The sequence below is a fragment of the Oenanthe melanoleuca genome, chromosome 20 (assembly GCF_029582105.1).
Source record: "Oenanthe melanoleuca isolate GR-GAL-2019-014 chromosome 20, OMel1.0, whole genome shotgun sequence".
Taxonomy (NCBI): Eukaryota; Metazoa; Chordata; class Aves; order Passeriformes; family Muscicapidae; genus Oenanthe; species Oenanthe melanoleuca.
In genome coordinates, this window is record NC_079353.1 from 11,353,086 (window position 1) to 11,370,585 (window position 17,500).

General features: G+C 42.2%; 1 protein-coding gene across 3 annotated transcripts in view; it reads right to left on the reverse strand.

Moving 5' to 3' along the window:
- PTPRT (protein tyrosine phosphatase receptor type T) overlaps window positions 1-17,500 on the reverse strand; it is a 439,066-nt gene that overhangs the window by 145,281 nt on the left and 276,285 nt on the right. For all 3 annotated transcript variants that reach the window (XM_056507593.1, XM_056507591.1, XM_056507592.1), the window contains exons 8-9: window positions 13,422-13,718; window positions 11,524-11,633 (exon numbers count right to left, since the gene is read on the reverse strand). In XM_056507593.1, coding sequence (XP_056363568.1) covers window positions 11,524-11,633; window positions 13,422-13,718 — 407 coding nt within the window. The remainder of the gene's footprint in view (window positions 1-11,523; window positions 11,634-13,421; window positions 13,719-17,500) is intronic.

Here is a 17,500-nt window from a genome sequence, read left to right on the forward strand (position 1 = left end):
AGCATGCTATATATTAAGGAGAGCTTTTAATGAGCTGTTATTTCATATGATTTTATTGGAGAGCCTCATTGTTCAGCTTAATAGCAGAAAATGACAACTATAGAAATTGCTTTGATAGGACTGCAGCATTGAGGCAGTTATTCAGTCTCAATGCTTGTTCCTCAGTTATTCCTTGATGCTGAAAGCTCTGCCTAAAACCCCTCATTGTGGTTTGCCATGATACACTGGGTGTAGGGAAAGCTGTGGGCAAGGAGCAGCCCCTCAAAGCACAGAGTGGGATGTGAGCATCACACACAGCTCACAGCTGCTGGGTTGCTGCACAGCAGAGAGCACAGCAGCAAGGCCCACGTGTGTAAAAAATGGTCTGGCCACATTTATAGATCAAGTATCAGACTCAGTTCTTACTGTAGCTGACAACTGTGATATGGTGTAGTTTCAGGCACTTGAATTTTAAGCTATACATTTGCACTTATTCTCCAAGGTAACTGTCTGCCTCACAGAATGTTTGGGTTGGAAGGGACCTTAAAGATCAGTCCAGTTCAGCCCCCTGTCACCTTCCACTAGGCCAGGCTGCTCCAAGCCCTATCTAAGCTCAGCCTAAGCCACTTTTCCCAAATTCAGACCAAAGCAAACAAATTGAGAACGAAAGGAAAAGTTGTTCTCTCTGTGCTAAAGCCTCCATTCTCCTGAAAGCCACCTCACCCTCACTGCCAGCAATGCCACCTGGCCAGCAGGGAGAGCAGGGCCAGGGACAGGTATAACCAACAGGGGAGGGAAAAAGGGGAAGGAGAAAGGAGGCAGAGGACTCAAAGTGACAGAAATTGATAAATGAGCAGGGCACAGAAAACCCAAACCCATCCTGGATGGCAGGATCATAAAGACTGGCTCTAAGACACAAAGGACAGCAACAAGGTGAATTTCCCAAAAGGAGCCATGCATCCACACATACACATGCTGAAGGGGATGCAAAGATCACCTTGACTGGCTTCTCCCCCTTTGCAAAGTTCCTCGGTGGCATCCATTAACAGGATGAAGTCACCACCACACCTGAATTATTCAGTCCTATGTATTTTCTAAATTAAACAATGCTGAAGATGAAACAGAGGAAAAAAAAACAACCCAATCATCTAGGAAGGAAGTGCAAACATGCATCTGCAGTTTGCTTTCAACTTAGATAGCTGATACATTTTGGTAAACAAAATACTGCAAGATGTGAAAATGGAGTTGTTAAAGAGCTCTTAACTGCACAGGTACCTGCCACAAGAAAAGATGAGATGGAGGAAATGGGATTAAGGATCAGCTGTTCTCCTGAATGAGCAATATAGAGAAGAAAGAATAGACTGAAATTATATTTTTTTTCTGGAAAAAGAAAAGCATTGCAAGGCAGAAAGACAAGATGCTGAGGTATCTACAAAAGGATGTTTTAAAACGGAATTTCATTATAAGAAAGAATAAGTTGGAATTTTTTTCAGTTCTTATCATTTAGTTTGGCTTAGAAAAAGCACAATGTGCACACTAAAATATTCAGCTCCTTTTAAAAAAAGTGTTATTGTAACCAAATATCTTCTCATTTGCATGAGATTTATATCACTGCATGTCTATTGGCTTCAAAAGAACAATAAAAAGGTAATCAAAGAAATTGTTGTGCTCAAGGGACCACATTATGCTTTAATTTCTGAAGAGCTTGATCAAACAATTTTTTTTTTTTAAACAGTTGATTCATTCTATTTATAACACAAGTATGCTACTTACCTGGAGGTTGTCATACATTTGAAAAACCCTGACATCTGAGTTTTTCAGAAAAACCCTTCATTTTCTCCCAAAGATGTTTCTGGAAACCATAGGATTTTAAAAAGCATCATTACCAAAAGCTCCCAAGTTAAGCACATCTTGCAAGTAACAGCAAGTGAGAAACACACAATTAAGAATCCTATATAATTTGAAGAAGTTTGTTCAAAAGCTCTTTGAGATGCTTATTCAGTAAAGCATCCCTAATTAGGAAACCATTTAAACATCCCCTAAGTTTAAGGCTGTGTTAAAATAACTGGGGCAGGGTGGAGAGGAACAGGAGCTGATGCATTGTCGAGATCACCTGAAATCAGAGGCCAAAGTTAAGGGAATAAAAAGCAGTTCTATTTATTGAAGGGTCTTCAGGTACATTTTGGGCAGACAAAGCCCCCCCAGGGCTGCACTCAAAAATGGATGATGGTTCATGAGTTTTCACACTTTTATAAGTTTGGTCTATTTGCATAATGGGTGTTAATCTTCCAATTACAGCTTCAGCTAATGAAGTCATTTACCCCAAGTTTGCTCCCCCAGCTCACTTTTATTTACATTTCTTGGGGCCTGAGTGAGGTGTCCTTGATTCCCAGGCCTAGAGAGGAATTGTGACTAACACAAGTGGGAAAGCAGCAGCTAGCACTGTGTATGGAGTTTAGAATTATACACTAAAGAATTGCAGGGTCACAAACATATGAAAAATAGAAAAGCTAAAATCCTAAGGCATCAATACAGCAGGCTCTTTCCAACAAGGAGTAATCCCTGAGTACCCCCCAGCCTGCACCTGGAGCATCCTCCCTGCTGCTGCTCTCCCTTGCTGGAGAGGCAGGAGCAGCCAGGCAGGGCCATCACCCTGGGATGTGCCAGGCAGACAGAGCCCAGCTGTTAGCTCCCCACAGCACCTGAAATAACACAGCTCCAGCTAACTCCAGTCCTGCCACGGCATCTGATGTTTCCTAACGTGATGGGGAAGGAAAACCATCCTGTTCCACCAGAACAACTGCAGCACTCTGTGTTATTGCCCACAGGCAGATTGTGCTTTCCTTGCAGGATGAGAGAAGACACTTTAACTGAACACCTGGGTTGGCAAGAGAGTCACTCCTATTCTGACAGGGGAGCTTATAAACCCTGTTAAATTATTAAAATGGATTAAAGAGCATGGGGGTGAAGGGGAGGAGCTCTCTGTGGGATGCCACTGATTGTGGGGTGGAGGAAAGATATTTTCTGTGACCTTGTGATGTTCAAGTTTCACTGGAAAGCTGTGTGACTGAGCCCTGCCTTGTTCTAGGAACAGAGACACAGGGCCTGTGACTAATGCAGCATCCCAGGCTACATGAGAGCAAGCAATGCTGATTTATCATCCTTCTCACTTGCCAAGAAATGACAATAAATCAGAGCAATCAGCAGTGCTCATTTCCCATATTCTGGCCTGAATCTTTATTAAGTGGAGCCCAGAATACTGGCAGTGTTTAACCAACCTGTTCACCAAGTGCTCAGTGAATACTCGTCAGCAGGCATAAAATAAACAATTTCTCTTCAGCCAGCCCAGCCCTGTTCCAGAGCCCTTCTGTGCTAAACTCTAGATCTAATTGAGCTGTGTAGTGGTTTCGATTTTCTAATTTGATATTTTTTGGTTAATGTACTAATTTATGTGGTGGGTTTGGTGTTGGCTAAATTGTTAGTGTATTTACTAGAATTATTTATTTTTTTATTGTGAGATGGGATTAGGAGGAAGGCAAGGTAGGCTTAAACTTTAAAGGGTATAAGAAAAAAATTATTAACAGAATTAAAATAATAGTAAGAATTAGAATAAAACTTTCAGAACACTTCTACCCCGTACTCTCTTTTCTTTCCTATTGACAACGTGCAGAAACAATTTAGTAAGTTTATTGCTTCTAGAATAGTCTTTCTTTATTTCACTTAGGGAGAGGAGTCTCTTTTGTTATGCCGTGGAGACTTCTCTACAAGAAAGCAGGTTTTTTGTGGCTTTATGGAAATTTGATCACTGTGTAAAAGTCTCTTCCCTTGACTTACAGCTTTCCCCCACAATTGTTTTTGAGGGCTCACTCTTTAGCTAATGGGATACACTTTCAAGAATGAGCTGTTCAGGAGTAAAGGTTCTCTACATGTATTTCTGAGATCATCTTTATCTCTGGGAACAGAGATCTTCTTCCCAGGGCAAAAAGTCTTCATCACTCTCTCTGTTCAAACTTGTCATGGGATCACAGCTACTTCAACATCTGCTTGTTCAGAATGGATGCTTTTGTTCATATCTATAGTTTGAACATTTCAACCCCCCCGTGCTTTTCAATGAATTAAGGGAAAAAGAGTCTGATGTATCAATTATATCTTCTCTATAGCTTTACAAGAGGATTTCAGCCCAAGAGTGAGGCATCTCCTCAATCCCTCCCATCTGGCACCTGACTTCTACTTTACTGACTTTGGTGCCTTCATGATGCTTCTTTGAGTGTCATCATTCTGGCCTTCTCTTTCACTTGAGAGAGGATTGAAGGTTTGCAGGTCTCATTTGTGCAGTGAAAGAGTTAATATCTCACCCCAGGCCTGCAGATGGCTGTGTGGTCCCTGCCAGGTCGCCAGGGCTGTTTTGTTGTGGAGAAGGCTGGGATCTGCCAGAAGGGCAGTGGCCACTCTGGCCACACCTTTGTTTTTCAGCTTTTGATGTGTTCAGTTCCAGCCATGGGGCTGATGGCTTCTCCTCCCCCTGGCCAGCAGCCACTGGGGCCTGGCCTGGAGCTGCTCCTGGGGCCTGGGGCACCCTGGCTTGGCCCAGGCCAGCAGTGGGACAGGTTTAATGTCAGTAAGATGTGTCAAGGTTTAATGTTGGTAAGATGCTAGTAACAATGGCCTGGCCCAGCCTGGCAGTGGGGCAGGGTTTAGTGTTGGTAAAATGTTAGTAGCCACATCTCAGCCCAGCCTGGCAGTGGAGCAGGGTTTAATGATGGTAAGATGTGTCAAGGTTTAATGGTGGTAAGATGTGACAGGGTTTAATGCTGGTAAGGTGTGACAGGATTTAATGCTGGTAAGATGTTAGCAGCCATGGCCCAGCCCAGCCTGGCAGTGGAGCAGGATTTAATGTTGGTAAAATGTGTAAGGGTTTAATGCTGGTAAGATGTGACAGGGTTTAATGCTGGTAAGATGTCAGCAGCCATGGTTCAACCCAGCCTGGCAATGGAACAGGGTTTAGTGCTGGTAAGATGTGTCAGGGTTTAATGTTGGTAAGATGTGTCAGGGTTTAGTGCTGGTAAGATGTGTCAGGGTTTAGTGCTGGTAAGATGTGTCAGGGTTTAGTATTGGTAAGATGTGTCAGGGTTTAGTGTTGGTAAGATGGATCAGGGTTTAGTGCTGGTAAGATGTGTCAGGGTTTAATGCTGGTAAGATGTTAGCAGCCATGGCCCAGCCCAGCCTGGCAATGGAACAGGGTTTAGTGCTGGTAAGATGTGTCAGGGTTTAATGCTGGTAAGGTGTGACAGGGTTTAATGCTGGTAAGGTGTGACAGGGTTTAGTGCTGGTAAGGTGTGACAGGGTTTAATGCTGGTAAGATGTTAGCAGCCATGGCCCAGCCCAGCCTGGCAATGGAACAGGGTTTAGTGTTGGTAAGATGTGACAGGGTTTAATGCTGGTAAGATGTCAGCAGCCATGGCCCAGCCCAGCCCAAGCTGAGGCCCACAGCCTCCACTCCCCTGCCCAGCCACCAGGCCCAGATGGGGAAGAACTTCTCTCTCCAAAGGCTGGAAAGCAAGAGAGCTTTTTCCCAGGCTCATCTGTTTTCAACATGTGTTCACAGAGGTGTGCTCAGCTTTCTCAGTGGTTTAACAGGTTGTCAGTTCTCAAAACTACTCACTGATTGGTTTGGAGGAAGCTCTTAGCAGTTCCTCTCAGAAAAATCGTTTTTGTGGGTGGCTTCTTCCCTCTTTACTAAATGTCAAAAGTGCAAAACCAGCACAGCTGGGTAGATGTGAACAGCTCTCCTCACACGTCACCGAGAGGGTGACACAGCCTCCATAGGGCTGACAGAGCTTCAGACTTGAACAGATGATATATGGCCACACACTTCCATTGCTAGCTTAGATTATTAAAGAAGTCTAATTCAATATAGCACAGATGCAGTAAACCCCTTATTCTTGTAATCGACTTTCATGGACTCTGGACAAACAATAGGCTACATCTTATAAATCCATTGTCGGAGACAAACAGCATTAGTGCTGCAGATGAACAGGGAATAATTCCCAACAATGTCCCTGCAAATGAGTGATAAAGCCAGGAGCCAGTACCCCATCTTTCATTGATCACTGCCTGCCTTTTGAGCCCTTGACAGTCTCCAGAATGTTCTACTAATGTTCAGCTAAATGCAGCCCCAGCTGTGCGTGGCACAGCCCAAGGCAGGCGAGTTTCAGTGAGCAAGCTCCATCCCAGGAGTCTCCTGCATCCATGGAATGCAATCGAGAGGCTGTAACACGATTGATTTTCATGGGAACATTCAAAGCCACTTTTCACTGAAGGCAATTTCCGAGAATTGTCATCTTTCCACTATTTCAACGGTAGAGCTTTATATAAATCGGTTGCAAGATTTTGTGGTTGTTGCTTTCCTTCTTATGGGAGCCACTTTTCACCCTTCACAACCAAAAAAAAACCCACCCAAACCCTTTAAATAAACAAACAAATGACTAAGCCGAGTTCCCAAACCTTGCAGCTTGTTCCAGAGAAATATTTTTTTGCAACACTTTTTAGCAGGAAAGATTGTATCTTTAAAAAAATCAGGTTTCCTGAATAGCTTAGAAAAGAGCTATGAATAGAAATGGATGCATATCCCTGCATAGCTATCACACCAGATAATCCTGCTTTTTGTTATAATAAGCATGCACTTTCAGGGGTCAAGGGTGGAAGAAATTTGTTTCCACCCTTTTATAAATACAGGAAATGCAGCCCACAAATATTGACCTCATGCAAGACACTCTAAAAAGGCAGTTTGTGTGTAACAACCTCTCCTGCAGAGCAGAAGTGATGGAGTGAGGTGATGGAGAAGGAATGGCATATTGGCAACTGGAGAGATGAAGAAGGGCAGACTGCAATTTTACATGGTAACTAAGAGGATCTGTAGCCTCTGAAGTGCAATTTAAACTCAAATCCACTGGGATTAGATGTACTAGGCTCAGAGCATGCCATTAAAGAGCTGAAATTGTGTCTGAAAGTCCCCTGTATTATTATTCCTGGCATCAAAATAGAGATTTACAGTGTTTCAGAAACAGTGACTGACAAAACTAGCTAGTTAGAAGCTGCAAATGCGTCCTTATTTTTCTCCAAAACCACCGGGGATTTAACAATCCTAAAGATGAGGATGGAAGTGATTACAGACTGCACCTTACAGATGTTTAAAAAGACAGTTTGCTGTTTCAATACTGCCCTTAGGCATGGCTCACTGAAAGGACTTCAGCAGTCTGGGAGCCATTTTTGCAGCCAAGGAGATGAATATTTCAGATCCACCCTTTAAATGCTGTTAGGATTGCAATGCCCCAACAATGCCTTCCCCCAAGGGATGTGACAAGTACTTCAGACAGCAATGATAGGTGGGTTTCTCTTTCTTTCTTCCTGTTTAAGGGTGAGATATTCTAAAACCTGACAATTCTGAGAAATATAATACACACAAAAAACGTATTTACAAAGGCAAAAGCCAGTGTCACTTACAGAGTGCACTTGAAATCTCTCAGCTGCCCAAAGGAACAGCAAAATGCAGCTATAAATAAGTTTTATTTACTTAAATTTTTTAGATGCAAGTTTGCTCAAACATACATCTAAGACAACCTCATGTCATCTAAAAGCAGAAGAATTTTAGTGCCAAAGCTGGTCCATGACCTTAAATTAGATTGCTTGCCCTTGCAGCCCAATGACAGTGTAAGTCTGTCTGATGGTAGTTTGACTTTGCACACACTTAGGAAAAATAAATTAAAAGGAATAAATCTTTGTTGCCTGTCTTTGTACACAAAGGCTTTGAAGCTGAACTCCCACATGGTGTGAGGACAATGAGCAGCATTTGATTATCAGGGATTTTATAGAACAGCTTTTCAGGACTGGTTAAAAAAAAATGTAAAATACAAATTTCAACAAGTCGTGGTGCTTTCAGCCAGGAAACAGGAGTGATTGTGGGGCAGGATTACTGAGATATTATTGAATTGTGCCACTCACAGGCTGCTCCCAGAGACAATAAGAACAAAACCAGTGGAATAGTGCCTCTGCCATGAGTGTCACATGCAGAACCATCTGTGTGGGGCATTTTACCCAAACCAAGGAACCAGCAAAGCCCAGCTCTGCTGCCATTGGTTTCTGAGCCAGGTTGGTCTGCCTGCCCCCTGTAGGTACCTGCACACCTTGAAGCCACCTGGGGACCTGTTAGAGGCTTTAAGCTTTCCCTCTGTCACTCCTAACAGCAGCCTGTGCATATTCCTGGCTTTCCTGATGGACAGACAGACAGACACCTCTTGTCTCACCACACACCTGTGAGCTTTGTTGGGCTCCCAGCACCCCAGAATCATCTGTTCTGTCCTCTCTTTCTACCCAGCTCCTATCCTAATCTTTGCAGCACTGATTTGTAATTCCCAGAACCTTCCAAGCTGTCTTCAACAAGAGGTTTGTGCTCCCCAGAAAGAGACTGCAATTAGAGAAGGATCTAGAACTGCAATTACAAGGGATCTAAAAGGTCCTTCTATTTAAAAACCCAGCTGTTTCTGTACCCAGTGAAACAATTAATTCTGCAAGTGAACACAGAAGGGTTTAAACCACTTTTAAATGCAATGCTCTTGCTTTGTTAAAAGGCAACAATAGCATTTTGAAGGAAAAATATCCATCCATAAGAGACCTGCAAAAGTCAAAGAGGTTCATTAAGGTCCTTCCATTCTGTTTAGGCTCTTTAGATGTATTCAGTCATTATGAAATTAGTGCTTCTGCCTGCCAAAAGACTTGCTGAAGGTTGTGCTGCTGAATCCCAGCCCAGTTGGCACCCAAGCAGTGGATATGAAAACTGCAACAGCAATTTGGGTTATAGGGACATCTGGCAGGGAGCTGCAAGAATGATTAGGGACCTGAGAAGAAAATCAGTCCCAAAGGGAAGCAAGTGGATGTATATAGAATAGACAGCATGATTATTCTGAAGCATTTTAGAAGCTTATAACATTTTTTTTTTAAACAGAATTAGAGGGAAAATACAATATCCAGATACAATGAATCAGATTGTGATGTTGATGGTGAAAAGGGAACTACAACTTAGGAAAAGGTGGGGTTTTATTTGTTTTTATTAGGAGGGTTTGTGCCCAGAGGGGTTTGAGACACTCTCAGTAGCACAATTCCTATGTGTGAATTTAGCCAGCTACCTCCAGGTGTAAAGCAGGACCTGACACCACTAACTCACTTCATAAAGTGATAATATTAATAAATACTTTGCAGGGAATGTTTCTTTAATAAATGCTCAGAAGCCTTTGTGTTTGTTTCTCCCTAATAACAGCAACACAATTGCAGAGCTTCCAGAGAGCTGCAAATTCACTGGAAGATCACTGAATCTCCCAGGACAGAGCAGAATTCCCAGTGACACCAGTAAGAGAGCACAGGAATTGTGTGGGTTCCATCTGCAGGGATCCCCTTGTTCCAAAAAGAGCAAACCACCCTGAGAGTGCCCTGGCCATCTGTCCAGCTGCTCTGCTGGACTTTTATCTCCAGCTGATGGATTTGTCTCAGGCTTCCTTGGACAGTGGAAAGGCTCTGTAGGAATTTTCACATGGAAAAAGGGACAGGAAAGGACATTTTCATCATGACAACCTCCAGGCACTCTGGTCCTCAGTGTTTCATCCTTTTGGAGATAAGGAGGTATAGGAAAAGGAGGAAGAGTTTGAATTCACCTTGACTTCTCTTTCTCTTCAGCTGCCAAATATGCAGAGAGTCATTATCAGAGAAGAAAAATTTGTTTGCCTCCACTGAGACTCGAGCAATGATATGACTTCAGGGGCAAAGGCACTGTCATGATGCATCACAACCCTGCAGGCACTAAAGTGTCTCATGCAGCTGCTCAGCCAGAAAAGACACTCAGATTGTTGAAGTCCTTTCAACAAGCTGAGCCCAAGGCAATATTTTAGTAAGAAACTGCTTCTTTAAAAATTAAAAGGAGTTATTTTTGCATCATTTGCATCATTTGACTTGGGTCAAATTTAAAACATGTTCTGTTATAGGTCACCTGTGTTGCCAGAAAAAAATGAACTTGCAACTGATTCTATTCAGATTAATTCCTTTAAAACACACTCAGGTTTATTGCCTAATTCCTTAGACAGACACCCTCAAAAACCATGAAATGATGAGGGTTAGTTCTATTTTAGTACTGACAGATGATTTGCACCCTGCATGCATTTCTGTAAGTGTCTCAACAGTGATCAACAATGACTCCAGACTCAGTCAAGGATTTCAGCCTGGCTGAAATGGCACTAAATTAGCAAGAGCAAATTCTGTTCATCTGTTTTGTGTTGCTGTAACAAACTCTGCCTGGCCTTTGTGAGCCAAATGATGACCTAAAAGTGGAGTTACAGGAGAAAGTTTCACCCACTGCTCATGATGGAGTGTAAGATCTCAGTGATGTTAAACCTGCTTCATTTTTCCCATTTGACTGTGACAGAGAGAGCAGTGCTAGTAAGGACATCTGGGAGTGACACATCCTGTCCCAAATAGAGAGGCTGGATGGGAAAAGGAAAGAGGCAGAACCTCATCAGCAATGGCAGAGCTGCTTCTTGCACCTGTGGCTTTTCCAAAGTGAGTTTGTACAAAAAGCACAAAAGAGAGACTGAAATATTGGTTCTTGCCCCTCTGTGTCACTACATGCTGCACAAGGCACAGTGAGAGGTTTTATGTGTCCATTACAAAAAATTATTTTTACTCTCTCTAATCTTACAGAGGTAAATTCTGAACCCATAAACTGACACACACTCAGCCAGTACTGGTGCACCACTTTCTGCTATTTAATCCAAGGGCTTTCGCCTTCTCTTTTAGGATTGTATTTTATATCACATGATCCCCTAAAGAGTCCCTCCTCTTACATTCCTGTTCCACATATTTGGGAACACATGACATTATGGAGAATTTCACCAGGAGCACATGACAGCAGTAACACTTCCTTACCTTCACAAGAAACATATACACTCTAGAATCACACTGAATTGTTTATTTCTCATCCAGCAGAGGATGGTCAGTGCTCATCCCATAACCTGCTCTACACTTTGTCATCAGAGAAATTATTGGGATGTACAAATATTATCACTGAAACCTTTGAAAAGAGATAAGAGGTGACGGTTCCATTCTGCTGATATTGCCAGGAAGTGCTGTGACTGGTGGAAGGCAATCAGGAATCAGTTACACTGTGTAGGTTTGAACCTTGCAGTGTTTTATCTCAAGAAGAAAAAAAAAAAAAAGGAAAGAAAACAGACCTTAGAGCTACTGCAGAAGGAAACAGGGCACCTGAGACACAGAGAAATGTGTGGCTCTCAATTCGACACAAATATTGGAAAAAAATCTTTCTCCTCTTTGAAGTGTGAAATTTTTTCAGTGGTAGCAACAGATTATGGTGAAGATTCTTATCTATTTTAATCAGGCTTCTTTCAGCACCTGCTGAGATCTCTTAGAGCTCAGGATTGGCTTAAACACACATGAAAAGGGCCCTGTGGCACCTATTCCTTGACAACAATCTGTTCTTCTCACCTCATAGAGTGTAATGATGCCGTTTGTCTCATTTGGAGGCTTCCACTGAATGTAGATCTTCTCTTCAAAAGGTCCTCCTTGGATAGATTCCAAGGGAACGGGTCCAGGAACTGCAGGGGGAAAAGAAAAAAAAAAACCAACAAAAAACTGTGTTAGAAGCATCACCAGCTCCAGCTGCACACACATGAGACACCCAAAAGGCCATCAGACAGGAAGCTGAGTGCTAAAAATAAATAAATAAAATTAAAAATTAAAATCCCTCAAGGCACTACCATTACCAAGCTACTATCAATGTGAAAGGCTTATTTTTCAACTTTTGGTTCAAATAACAACACCCTAACATAACCACTAAGTGACAAATAAAATCAGAATCCATGAAAATATGATGCTAATTTCAGGATGAGTTTATTCCAGTACAGCAGAGCAGCAGCTCTCCTTCTCCACCCACTCAACAGCAGAACTCTCCATTTAAACAACCAGACTGCACCTTGGCATGGAGATTCTATGGAGCTACACACCTTTATCAATAGGAAAGATTGATTTGCTTACTGCAAGATTTATATTTAATTACAGCTACAAGGCCAGCTCAAAAATCCACCTACTCCAGCAAAACGTTAATGCTGTGGGAGATAACCAACTAAATGCACTCCCAAGTCTGTCTGATAAAAACCCTGCTCATTTTTCTCAAATATCTGCCATCCTTTTGTGTCTCCCCATGTGATATATGGGGCTGGAGGAGCCACTTCCAGCTGAGAGAAACTTAGGACAGCAACTTCTACAGTCCAGGCAAGGAATTTAGTTCTTGGTCTGAAATAGCTCAGGTGGGATAACAATGCTTCAAAGCTTTCCATCAGTTCCTCTAGAAATCTGTTCTTTTATATCCACAACTGTTCTTTTATACACACAATTAATTTTGCTTCTGAGATCTCTATAAAATGTGATGTCCAGAAGATCACTATTAAGAAAAGCTACACTCTGGAAAGGAGGAACTATACAGTTCTTTTGTGTGAAGGCACAAGAAAAATCAATAAATACCAGGACTGCATTTGCCCAAATGATAAAGGAAGCTGCTGGGTGGTTCAGAACACAAAAAATTAAACCTACAGCTCTTTAACCACTGCTCAGACTCTGTCATGCCCAAGCATTTCAGGGACCTTTGCCCTTTCAAGAACTTGGCTGTGAAATGGGAATCATTTAAACCTACAAGTTTCACACTCAGAACAGACACTGTCCAGAGAAGCTGCACCAGTCTTGTGGCAGAGGGTTGTGCTGTTATTTACAACTTGAAGATGAGTCTTCCCTCAAACCTGTTATAAATTACTTACTACAATCGGGTAGGTCAGTCAATAAGGCAATTTATTAGTTCATTGATAAGGAACAGGCAACGCAGCGCTGGGGACGTGGGAGTCTGTGCTCTGCCAACACACCCACCCTACCCCTGGTCACTGCCCCTGTTACAGGCAGATTCTTGGTGGGCTGTGACATGCCCACTGTGCTGGTACCAGCCTGAGCAAGCCCGAACATGTTGGCCAGCACTCCAGCAGCAGTGGCCACAAGCCCCCAGCAGGTCTGGACAAGGCTTGAACATGTTTTCAGGTTATACTCCTAGCAAGCAAGGAAAAGCCTGCTCATGTCCAAACAACCTCACATTTTTCATACACATAAACATGGATACAATTCATGATTATAGTGACAAAATGATAAGAATTCAGATAAACAAAAAAAAATCAACAATCTACAACAAAGCGATTTAAACAAATATAACGAAATTAGATTTTTCTATGTCTCATGTTTGTGCTTTACTTTAGATTCAGTCTTCTTGTTTATATTGATTATAATGGCACGAATCACTATGTAACATCTCACAAACCCAACCAGCCCAGCCCACCACAACTCACCATCCTCCTCAGTCTGCACCACCAGCTCCTCGCTTTCCATCTTGCCCTCGGGGTTGGAAAGGGCCAACCTCAGCCTGATGGTCATGAAGGGCCGGAGCCCCCGCAGGGTGTAGTGGGAAGAAGTTTGGATGAGCTCCTCTGCCTCGAATTTCTGCTGGTTGAAGACGTACTGGTAGTGCACGGTGAGGTTGTAGCTGTGGCAGCGCGTCACGGCGTAGCCGAAGGGCTCCCACTGCAGCGTCAGCTGCCGCGAGCGGATGTCAACCACCTCCACGTTCTGCGGCCCGTGCACGGGGTCTGGGCACAGAGAAACACAGACACAGGTTGGGATTCAAGTAATAAACAATATGATGTCATTCGTGTTAGTTTGTAAATTAATGTGGAATAAATAATGTTTGTATAAATAAAATAATAAAAACGCGGAAGCCAAAAAAGAAAAACCGCGCAGGAAGGGACACAGATTGCTTCATGGCAACATTGTGACCGCCAACAAAAGCTGAAGAGCTCAGATTAACAAGTATATAAAGGTAGCCCCAACGGAGATGGCTCTCTCAGAAACTGTCCAGGGAACCCAAATGATGAGTGCCCAGCAAGTACTGATGATTAAGATAACCAGAGCCATCAGGAAAGATACATTTCAATATCAATATCGTCTCCCAGAATCTGGTTTTGTCCAACCCAACGCAGAGAAAGAAAACCACATGAATATGTGGAACAACGAAAGGAGACAAAGACCTCTGCTCCAGGCTAGGAAAAACTGTATAAAAACTGGACTGACCAAGGTGGTTTTGTGAACACTGGGGGATCTGATAGAGTTCGGATCACAGCGTGTTCAGAGCTTGGCGCTGTGCTTTGCGATTGTGGCTGTCGTGGACCGTATTCCAAAATAAATTATCACTTATTTTTATTATATTTAATTCGGCTGAGTTTCTTTATTACCTATAAATGTGTGTGTCCCAACACTCGGCAGTTGTGATGTTCTCATTTGTACAATGTATAACACGATAGGGAAATGAACATCGGATCCACAACTGTAGCTGCCGGGGCTGGGGTTCTGCCCCAGGCTGCCACAGCAAACGCGGATAAACGTCCCAAATAGAACAGAACTCCTGGCTGCTTCAAGGCAGGAGTCAGCCACAGAGTGCTCCAATGCAAGCAAGGCCTAGGCTTAGGCCATCAGCTCTTCTGTGGTTTCATTCTGCTTGCAGCACTCTCTTAGCCAGCAAGAGAAGAGATCTGGGAGATCTGCGTGAGAGAAGAGATCTGGGAGATCTGCACAGAGATTCCGTAGACAACTGGGTCCAACAGCAAATCCAAATACATAGAATATCAAAAGGGTTTTATAGGGTTGGGGTGACTTGAAAAGTGACCAATAGAGTTGTAAGTTGAAAGTTATCCAATTACTTTAAGGTTTTAGGTAGAAAGTGACCAATTATCTAGAAGAGGTAAAGACCAATTAAAACTCTAAAAGATAACACAGGGGTCTACTGGGGGATGAACATTTCTCTAGCATGAGTCATCCTGATTTCCTAAAATAAGAGTACTGGTCTAATATTGATACTCAACTGTGTTGGACAAAAGATTCTCTAACAATTTAAAGTTACAAAGTGTGTGTTTATTCAGCAGTGTGAGGTAACCCTCTAATACACACTGCAAAATCACAGGTGATCACAGAGTTTATTTACTGACAAAGGATTCAAACAAATCCATATTCATAATAACAGCCCCTCCCATCCCCACTCCCGATGGTAATTAGCTTGAATGGCTATTAGGCATGTGTGGTTGGCTTCTTGAATTAAATCTGGGGCCACTTTTTTGGGGAGGGGTCTTAAAAGGAGGAAGTAAAGCGAGTCTTCCTCACCCTGAACTCTTAACCTTTTCTATCAATGACAATACAAATGATTTCTGGGTTTAGTCCAGTTTTCCAAAGAATGGGTTTCTGGTTGCATTGTCCATGTTCCTTTGGATCTGCTCACTAGTTTTGTGTTTTCCCATTGTAAGCACAGCTGAGCAAACATCAAATGAGAGACAGTAAATTATTAAGTTTCAGATAACTACACCCTTCTAACTTCTAATTATTTTCAGCAAGCTAACTAAAATCCTAATTTTCTAAGATTAGTGTTTCAATCCTAAGGAAGGATTTCTTATCTTAGGGGAGAAGATTCCAAGGGGGCCCTAAAGGGGTGTCTGAACATCCACACACAACTGCACTCTGGCTCCTGAGTTTGGCCTGGAAATTTCCTGTCAGGAGGCCCTGAAGAGTTGTCCTGCTCCTGATTCCAGTGAAATCTCCCTGAATCCAACAGTGGCAACAGGATTCCATCAGGTAAGGGGCGGGGAAGTTGATCTTTCTTCATTCTTACAAAGAAAAAAATTAAAAAATAATAGCAGCTGATGGCCCACTTGATAGTGCTTAATGACCTTGGTGAGTCCAGCCCTAAGTGATGCAAACACACAGGAAATGGTCCCTGGGGAAGGAAGGAATTCAAGTCTCTCAGCTTTGAACTCAACTCCATGGCCCCTACACCCTCCTGCCACCTCCAAATCCTGCTCACACTGAAGGCTCAAGAGAGAAAGGATCAAGACTAAGGAACCAACTGCTTTATATCCAACATCCCAGTGTCCCCTCATCTGTCACACTCCTGGATGTTCTGGCAATGGGGTGTACAGGCACATCCTGCCACTCCTGAGTAAGTTTTCTGAGTCATCTCAATCTGGTGCCAATAAAACTTTAATTTCAGATCATCTCCACGCCTTGGTCCCATCAAAGTTTCTTTGCTCTTTATTATTCTTTCTACAGTATCTGGCAGAGGTACACTTTGAATATTCATGTGGAGGAATCATTTTCACCTGCTGTTCCTTAATTTATTTTTAACAGCCTAACTCAAATGCTCTGACTACACTCTGCCCTTTATATAAAATATAAATGCATGTGCCACTAGACATGTAGATATAAAGAATGAAGGATGACTGTGTAAAATCAGTGTTTGAGATAACTCAGACCATAAAAATTCTACAGATGTCAGTTTGTTTATCTGACATTTTTTTCAACTTGTATTTGCTCTTTTACTCAATATATATCTGAACAAGGTAGTCAGAAAATACATAATTTCATGTAAAGTTTCTTAATTTATAGCACAATTCAGAGTTCTTCCCACTTCTCATAGTCTCTCACGACTTGAGCCTATGAAAAAAATGTTTTCATGGGAAGAAAAAAGTTGGAAGGACTCCTGAATACAGTCACACTTCTTTGAGAGATAATTAAAGTGGGAAAAAACCCTTCTAGTAATTCTTCAAAGTAAAGCACGCACCAACCACCCTGACATCAATCTACTCATGCAATAAGCAGAAAATACATTTTAACAACCTGCATATTCTGTATTACTGCTAAAAATCCCCTAAGGACTGGCAATGGGAAAGTATCTGCATCTTTTTATAGATATACATATGTGCAGACACTTTGGAAATGGGATGGATATGAAAAGACCAGGGGTCTAAAGCCAGCAAATGGTTTAGATTTCCCTATAAATCATGTCAATCCCTCAACGTCCAGAAAAAGCCTCTTAAAAGTGAGTCTTTAACTCTGTGTGTCAAACAAAAAAAAAAAAATTAATTTAGAAATCAGGAAATTTTTATGCATTAATCTACACATATATACCAAGCATGAGGTGTAAGCATTCATTTTCTATAAATCCCAGAAAATTATGTTTCTGCAGATGAATTGTACAGATAAATTAGACCAACAAAATAATGGTTCTCTGAAAATATTCAGCTTCTGAAACAGTGAAGGTAATCCCAAAGTAAGGTAACCCCAGTAAAGGTAATCCCAAGCCTCATTCCAAGATGCATCCAAAGGAAAGAAAAGCAAAAGCAAATGTAGATATTTGCCCTGCTGAATTCTGCCTTACACCAAGCACTCAACTGCAGAGCCCAGCTCAGAACGTGGCTGAGACGAGGCAAAAACATTTCACAGAAATGTAATATGGCATCTGAAAATGGCAATTCACCACCAAATTAATGTTATACTGCCTTTATTGTATTTTATTTTCTTATTGCAATTATTGGCAGAGGGTGTCTGA